At 37.8% G+C, this 9,514-nt stretch overlaps 1 protein-coding gene across 1 annotated transcript; it reads right to left on the reverse strand.

Annotated features, from left to right (window-relative positions):
- Positions 1–6,973: 6,973 nt before the first annotated feature.
- On the reverse strand, positions 6,974–8,736 carry gpr27 (G protein-coupled receptor 27). The gene has a single exon (XM_057846460.1). It carries the CDS (start codon positions 8,312–8,314, stop codon positions 7,196–7,198), a length of 1,119 nt encoding a protein of 372 aa, XP_057702443.1. The 5' UTR covers positions 8,315–8,736; the 3' UTR covers positions 6,974–7,195.
- Positions 8,737–9,514: the final 778 nt, after the last annotated feature.

The raw sequence follows: 9,514 nt of genomic DNA on the forward strand, positions 1-9,514 counted from the left end.
TATTGGTGCTAAAATTAGTGTGCGCTTTATACACGAGTACAAGAATTTTCCCTAGATTTTACAGGTAAATTTCGGGTGCGCGTTATACACGGGTGCGCGTTATATTTGGGTAATTACGGTAATCAGCGCTTTTAACCGATGTGCGCACGTGTTGAACGTCTTGCCGCGTAGGAAGGAATTGCAGAACACCGTTAGTGTTCGTCTATTGACAGTGACAAACTACTTTTATCACCCCAAGCCATTCATTGCGTGCATAAAGCATGGCACCCTCCGAAGGTCAAAAGATGTACTAAATATTATAGATTTTTAAATCAATGGCAATATTTTATTTGTGTTTCTAAGAACACATTTCAGTAAAAGAGAACAATTGTGACTTATTAGAGCCTACAAGTCTTGAAGTCCGAGGTTCCCTTTAGTATGCCAACAGTGTGATACAGTTGTGACTATTTCCACTTCAAGTTTCTGAAGTTCAGAGTTCAAATTTCAGATCCAGCCTTCCTATGTCAAGGGCACTTCCTGCTTTTTCTCACACACCTACATTTAGCATGTTAGATTCATTGAAGATTCTAAATTGCCAAGCAACACTCAATTGACCTAAAAGCAGTGTTGTGTAAAGAACCTGACAAGCAATGGTTGAGTAAAAGTACAGCGGCCTTATAAAAATAACCTCGGTAGAAGTTAAAAGTCACATTTTAGAAAATTTCTTTCCACACAACTCAAAGGGAGTCGAAATCTGGAGGTGTGATGCTCTGACCTTTAGATGTGCACTCTAAAAGGTTATAAATGCTTTCCTTGTCCAATATTTTCTCAAGGTCTGCTCCCAACATCGTCGTCCCTCATGACATTACAAAGTATTATAAGTACAGTAAATAAATCATTCTTAATCTGACTAGGTGAAAAACTGATGCGCTCTCACAGTACACTGGTTGGCGTTAATCAATAATTCAAAATGTGCATATGATTTTTTTTGTAGATATTATCTTTGTTTTAATCTAAAATCATTGTCAGAATTTCACATTTATGGTACAGTGGGGAGAACAAGTATCCCATTGGCAGTGTATCAAATACTTGTTCTCCCCAATGTAGATGTCATTAGTTGCAAGTGAGAAACAATATAAAAGAACAATAAGCTCCATCACTATACATCAACATAAATAGATTTTAGTTTTCATTCATCTAAATAATACCCACTTTCCCTAGAGACAATGCAATGTACCAAAAATACCTGACCTGCTTTTGTATTGCTCGAGATCATGCTGATGAGATTTTAAAACTCAGTGCCGTGTATTTAGTTATGCCAGCACACCAGTAGAAGAGTGCAAGGCACAGTATTGTCAAAATACAAATACAATGATTTTGCTCTGCTCTGTGCTCCATGGCAAATGAAATAAACACAAACTGATTACACCAGACCTAAGCCACACACAGATAAATACATAAAAATGATATCTGAATCATTAATTTAATCAAACAAATTTACACATTTACATTACTGATGAAAATAAAAGATACAATACTTTAAATTAGGGCTGTCAAACGATTAGAATTTTTAATCGAGTTAATCACAGCTTAAAAAATTAATTAATCGCAATTCAAACCATCTATAAAATATCCCATATTTTTCTGTAAATTATTGTTGGAATGGAAAGATAAGACACAAGACGGATATAAACATTGAACATACTGTACAAAAGTACTGTATTTGTTTATTATAACAATAAATCAACAAGATGGCATTAACATTATTACCATTCTGTTAAAGCGATCCATGGATAGAAAGACTTGTACTTCTTAAAAGATAAATATTAGTACAAGTTATAGAAATGTTATATTAAAACCCCTCTTAATGTTTTCGTTTTAATAAAATTTGTAAAATTTTCAAACAAAAAATAAACTAGTAGCTCACCATTGGTGATGTCAGTAATTACACAATGCTCATAGTGCTGAAATCCATAAAACCAGTCGCACCTAAGCGCCAGCAGAGGGCAACAAAACACCAAAAAACACAAGTAACAAATGGACATGACACTGTGCTGTCATTTTAATCTGTTTGAGCGGGGTATGTGTGGTAAATGCGTCAAATATTTTATCGTGATTAATTTTAAAAATTTATTACTGCCCGTTAACGCGATAATTTTGAAAGCCCTACTTTAAATTGATTAATGAATTGATTAAAATTGTTAAAAAAAAAAAAAAAAAAGAAGTGGGTTTTGGAATTTAGCACCTGACCAAATTAACATCAAAATAGTTGTGTCTAACCAAAACAACAGACTGCTCATTGCAAATAAGGACGTTGCAATTTTGACACCATATTACACTAGTGTTGTAATATTCTCATTGCTAAGACTTCATATTGCAGATGACCACTGTATTTAAAAAAGTCTAATCAATGGTTGAATGTTCTCAAGAGCTGGGCAGAAAGAACGTTTTAAGTGATGGAACTGGAAGTGACATTGGAGAAGACGAAGGAGAAATGAATTACTGAAAACGTTGACAAATTTGAGGAAGCCAACAACTACCAAAAGACTATGTTTTGTTGGTTTTATTTCTTCTCAAGCGTGTGGCCACTGGATGTCTGTACACATCCGTTGCCTTTAAAATTTGGGACAGCATGTCTAGAAAATGACGCTGAGATGTCAGCTCCAAGTATTAGTGTGTTGAAACCATCCAGAAGCATGAAAATGCAGATTTCAACGGAATTTTGTCACATAAATTTACTAAATTGTTATGGTCATCGTTGTAAGACATACACATGAACACGTCCGGTTTATGCAGGGCCTCAGGCACCACTGACTAAAACCTAAAGCATCTAACACTAATGACACTAATAAATTGCACACATTTGAAAGTATTCCTGAAGGTATTTTTTATTTTATTGACCTTCTTCAAAGAATGAGTCACAGCCCAATCCACTTATGACGAATTTCTCATTTATTTGTACTGACATACAAACAGTTTAGCCATTCTTGTCTGAAATAGCACCAGGTTTTGAAAAGTTCCCATTTCTCTTTGACCTTGCCTCCCTTTCCCCGTAAAAATTGATATGAGACATTTGCAAAATGCATTTAAAGTGAATACCGTCAGGATGAAACATGTTGAGTATAATAAGTGAAACAAGTGAGCACAAAATGTACTAGTACATTCACATTTCATTGGAGCCAGCTTCATATTTTGAATATCCAAATGTTTTGTTACTTACACAGAACAAGGATTCAAATCAGATTTCAAAACACAGTATGTGTTGGTTAGCCTAAATTTACACCACAGATTCAAATGCCTAGAATTCCAATGCAATACTTTTGTTTATCAATTTTGCCCATATCTGAACATTTAAGTGATACGTTTCCAGTATTGCTGACTGTAATGACACTTAGTGAATGCATAAAACAAAAGTGGCTATTTTGAATGTGTTTTTTTAATCCAATGTACTATTGACAATATAAATCAAAGCATAGGGACACATTGTATCTGATATGACGTTCATTCTGTAAAGAGCTGATTAATCCGAAAACATTCAATTGTGTTTTTTTTTCTGTTGTGCCAGTTGACAGCCAATTTTTGTATTGTGTCACTTGAACAAGCCTTAGTCTTCATTTTTGATAAGCAACAGCAAAAATATGAGGGCCTGTTGATATTTCACTTCCAAATCTATTCATGATCATGACATTCATTATGCTTTTTCAAGCCAGAATGGGTCGAATACTCAATCGGGAGTTTTGAAAAAACAAACAAACAAACAAACATATAAACATTGTCAATACATGAATCATCACACGCAGGTTTAACAACAACTACAAAAGTCCTTGTTTTGGCGCAATTCCAGAGATATACAGTACTGTATGTATACTGGTATATAAAATTGATTAAAAAAAAAAAAAAAAAGAAAAAAAAAGTAAGCGTCATTCACTGTGATAACTTGGTTGACTAATTTAAATTAACTAGTAACCCTTTGTAGAACACTCATTTAACTCATTGACTGCCACTGACAATGCTGGAAGTCCAATCATGGGAGTGATTATTCTCTGCCAGCCTCTCCCAGTCAAAATGGACTGGCCGTCTAGCGTCGTTAATGGCACTGAAACATGAGTATTCGCAGCCAATCCTCTCAGGTAAAATGAATTGGCCATCCATCATTCTCAATGGCAGGCAATAACTTAAACACAATGAAATTGTTGTCTTTTTAAATGTAATTTAGAGTGTTTTTGGTGATCATAACCAGAGTGTATTTTTATAGTCATATTTCCTGAATTAAAAAAATATACAAATAATGATTAATAATAGAATATATGTATCTAATTCTAATTGAGACTTGGCATCCACATATGTGGACATCACATTTTGAGTCATAAAGTTCAGACTTGTGACTATTGTTGTGACTTATATGACCCCAAATGTCCATGTATGTTGACGCCAAGCCTTAGCGAGTTTTTTTTTTTTTTTTTAATTACCAAAAAGTCACTTGTAATAGTAATTCTAATAGTAATAGTCAAGGGCGTAGGTTTGCATAAGGACGGTAGAGACATAACACTACCAATTTTTCAGGATGCTCAAATTGTCCCCACCAACTTTTAAGCCACATTATTTGCATTACAGTATATAATGAGTTCAGTTATATGGGTAATTTAGATTGTCTTCCCATATGTTCTAATTATAGAATAGACCAAACAGTTCCATTATTAAGTAAATTATTTTCATCATGTTCAGACTTACATTTATCCCTTTTTTTCCCCTCAAACGCAAGTTTGATTAGCTGATGACCTGACCCGCTGGCCCCTTGTCCAGCTACACAGACGCAGACCCGCACTCACACAACCCCACCGACAGAAATGCATCATGCCGCCTCCCTCACCCCTTTTAAAGAGGAGGGATATTAGTTTTTTTCGGCCAGCACGAGCCACTGTAAGTAATGTAAAAAGACGTCAATGTTTGAGTTACTAAAAGTCTGACCGGAATCAGAGTTAGCATAGCATTAATCTGTGTGAAGTTGCTAACTACTGCGGTCAAGCCCGCCTCTACAAGGAATAACAAAGTCAAGCTGGCCGTCCCTCATTTGGATCATTATTTGTATTAATGCAACACGGTGGCTTCAGAGTGCAAGTCCCAAGAATGTGTCCACTTCAGAGGGACACTTTTCTTCGGGTTAATTAATCTTATCACAATGCTATCTTGTAACTGTAAATGATACCGATGATGATGACAATAAACAATAATAAACAAAAAAAATTCTGTGAATTGAAATCATACATCAGAATATCATGAAAGTACTTTGGTTCGAGTCTTGGGGTACTCTAGGATGCCTCGGATGTAGATTGGTCCGTGGATATCTCAAGATTTGTTTCCCAAATCACTTTTATTTTGTAATACTTTAGTTTTAGTCTAGGAGTGATCCAGTATCCCCCAAAAAGTGGACCCATTCTTGAATAGCTCCCCATTTTATTTTTATTATAAAGGGACTTGCACTTCAAAATGTTTCTTTAGTAGTTTTGAAAACAAAGGTTTGAATCGAATGTTGAATCACGTAAACCAATTCACATAAAAGATAGTATAAGTAAATGCAGATTTATTTTTGCTTCGATCATTCACCTATAAAATAATTAGGTTCATATTCGTGAGAAATGTGACCCTGACCACTGTTTAATAATCTGCTTGGTTTTACTAATATCCCGTCCCCAGCAAAAAGTGTACATGCAGGTTATGCCGTTATATCGTCCCTACCCAGGGGTGAAAGTGGGCCAGAACGGTCAGGAACGTAGTTCCCGTATAAGATTCAGGGCCAGAACGCAGTTCCGGTATAAGATTCAGGGCCGGAATGCTGTTCCGGTACACGGTGCTTTGATTCCGAAAGTATGACAGCAACTGTCAAGACGCTATGTAAAAAAAAAATTTTTAAAAACATGCTAAGCTGCCACACATGCATTTCAGCTCCAAGAAAACAATCTATCAACATCAGATTTACATACACAAGTGTTAACAACAAGCATAATAAAGTGCTTGTGTAGCGTAATCCGTTTCCACCTATATTTATTATTGATTTTAATCCACGGACGGCATGGAGGTTTCCCCAGCTGCTGCTGTTATCTGAGTCTGACGATGATGAGTCGCGTCAATGTGCGAATGCACGCAGCAAAGCAAAACGCCTGGACTCATTTATCCGTTCAATTGGCTGACATACTGACATGTGATCAGCAGAGATGGTTAACTCTGATTGGTTCAAATGTGCATGTTTTCTGTAACAGCAAAAAAAAAAAAAGCTTGTTGAATTGATGTGACAAAAAAAGGGCAATGCGACATAAAATGGATCAAATCTTTAAGAGCAACGAAAGAATTGAGGAGGCTTATTTATCATATTTAGTTTTATTTACTTTGATTGGGAGGTTTAGAACATCTTAGCTGTCAATGTGCACTTTGGACTTATATTTGTTCATTTGTGTTATGCTACTTATTCATTTCCTTATGATTTAAAAAAGTCATTGTTTGCACGATCTTCAAAATATATTCCATTTCACTCCGCATAATATGTCATTTGTACTTATTTTTCTGAATGTACAGTGGGGAGAACAAGTATTTGATACACTGCTAATGGGAAAACCCATTGGCAGTGTATCAAATACTTGTTCTCCCCACTGTATGTTACTTTTATTATTTAAAAAAAGTAAATGTTTACATTAACTTCAATTTTAATATATATCCTATGTTCTTAAGTAGTTAAAATATTTGGCATTTAGTATGCGAGGAAATGAGGGAAAAATAAGAATTAAGAGATGGAGGTTGGGGTTATTGCTGTTTTTGTTAACTTTAATTTGGCAAATCATTAAAAAATACAGTTTTGAATGAAAATAAGTTTGTGTATACAGTATGTGTTATAGAAATATAGAAATAACTGTGCTAAAACAGTTTTCTTTGCATTTAAGTAGTTTAAGAGGTTTGATCTCTCCCAGACCCCCCCCCCCCCCCCCAAATGAAATAAATAAAAAAAAATTCTGGCTCCGTGGGGACTTTCACGTCGGGGAGTTCCGGCAAGAAATTCTAGCCACTTGCACCCCTGTCCCTAATAATGTTGAGACAAAACCTACGCCCTTGGTGTTTAATAGTGTTTAAAAGTTATTAGTTTTTAATGGATGGCAACTGTCTAAGTCTTTAGTTTAAAAAATTGATTTTTGGATCTTCGTTTGGGCAGTGAGTGTCTTCAGACAGTTCAGATAACACAAAGTGGCTGCATTGGGGTTTGTGTGCCCAAGCAACATAGCAAACAGCCTCTGAAACGCATCCGGAGCTCCTTGTTGAACAGGAAGCTGATAATGGGATTCGCCCCTGCCTGAACAAATGTCATCCACACTGCTGCAGACAAGTAGAGCTGAGGGATGGAGATTCCCCTCACAAATATTCTCATGTAGCAGGTGCATAAGTAAGGTGTCCAAAGAATTAAAAAAGTCAATGTGATCATGTAGTACATCTTCCCGATTCGTTTCTCCGTTTTGAACTCATCCAGGACCAGCAGTCGCCTGTGGCCGGCGTGCGCCGCTTGTCTGACGCCCACAAGCGTCGGTGGGGTGGGTCCTCTGCCGAATCCGGCCATCCAGTTGGCAGCAGCCTGCCCTGTGGCTCCGGGACCGTGGAAGGTCCAGTTCTGACTGATGGCCGGGACGAGTTGCGTGGGTTTCATTTTACGGTGATTATAAACAAAGCACAGCATCTTCATGTAAACAGCGTGGGTCGCCCCCACGATGACGGCCAGCATTAACACGAAGCCCAGCGTGTCGTTCGCCTTCACGTAGCGGTGCTCGAATATGCATTGATCCTCCTCGCGGACGTAGCGGTACGTTCCCACGCCGAACACCGGGGGAAACGCCATGGCCGCGGAGAGTGTCCACACCATGCAGATGACCGCCACGCACGTACACACGTTCATCCGCTTGGAGTAGAACCTGTGATGGGCGATGGCCATATAGCGGGTGACGCTGACGCAGAAGAGCAGGAATGCGACGTGGAAGCAGAAGAGCACCGAGGCGAAGGCGACTAGTTTGCAGCTGAGCGTGCTGTACGGCCACGCCGAGCCGCTGCCGATGGAAACCATCACGAAGGGGAAACACACGGCGGAACGAAGCACCTCAGCCAGGCACAGATCCAGTAGGAAATAGTACGAAGCTCTGTGCAGCGAGCTGTCCTTTAGCAGAAGCACGCAAAGCACCGCGTTGCCCAGCAAGCTTGCTCCTGTGATGAGAGCCAGCGATGCGAGTTTGAAAGCCGAAGCCGTGGCGGATGCGTAGTTCTGGAAGGATGGACCGCTTTCCCCGAACTCGCTGCTGTTTGCCATTTGCGCAGCCAGCCGGGGTGGTGGTGCGTATATCCCCGCATCCACGCTTCAGCGAATGTGGGGCCTACTGTGCCCGAAAGCAAAGTGCATTTTAATTAAAAAAAATAAAAAATCAAGAACTTTTTTTGACACACAAAAAAATAAAATAAGGAAAGCATCACCCCTTGCATTGAAAAACAAATGCCATGTTTTGTCTGTCTGTTCCACCCCATGTTGAATGGCGACCGCCTAGTGGTTGCTATCCATCTTGACCCGTTGTTTCAGCAGATAGAAAAGTGATACAGCACAATTACGCATCCCATTCGCTGTTCAAATGATGAAACGGTTGGTGGCAGGCTCACTCACTGGGGAGCACTGGTGTCACGTCTATCTGTAGGCGGATCTCGCAGATGCTTGGCATTACAGAGCACATCCATCTTTGTATGCAGTGAGAATGACCTGGAAAAGAAATTAGTACTGCTGCAAGAAAGTGGCGAGCTGATTGGTCGGCAAATACCGCCCTAACTTTAATTTAACCATTTTGGGAGAGTCCATGTTAATTTTCTGTTTCCTTGGTTAATATGCAGAGGTGGGTAGAGTAGCCAAAAAATTTACTCAAGTATAAGTAGTGTTACTTCAAAATGATATTACTTAAGTAAAAGTAAAAGTAGTCGTCCAAAAATGTACTCAAGTACATGTAAAAAATGTATTTGGTAACAAGAATACTCAAGTAATGAGTAACACTGTGAGTAAATGCTCACCTTTTTTTCTTTTTTTCAAACAATGGCATTTTTTTCTGAGCACAAAGTTGTTATAATGATACTACGCGCAACTGTTGTTATAATGATACTGTACAATAACCCATTACATAACCACAATAAGCCAAAGAAATACATATATACAAAAAAATAAATAAAAAATAGGGCTGTCAAACGATTAAAATTTTTAATCGAGCTAATCACAGCTTAGAAATTAATTATTCGTAATTAATCGCAATTCAAACCATCTCTAAAATATGCCATATTTTTCTGTAAATTAATGTTGGAATGGAAAGATAAGACACAAGACGGATATATACATTCAACATACTGTACATAAGTACTGTATTTGTTTATTATAACAATAAATCAACAAGATGACTTTAACATTATTAACATTCTGTTAAAGCGATCTGTGGATAGAAAGACTTGTAGTTCTTAAAAGATAGAAAGAAAGATGTTA

The sequence above is a fragment of the Corythoichthys intestinalis genome, chromosome 9 (genome assembly GCF_030265065.1).
Source record: "Corythoichthys intestinalis isolate RoL2023-P3 chromosome 9, ASM3026506v1, whole genome shotgun sequence".
Taxonomy (NCBI): domain Eukaryota; kingdom Metazoa; phylum Chordata; class Actinopteri; order Syngnathiformes; family Syngnathidae; genus Corythoichthys; species Corythoichthys intestinalis.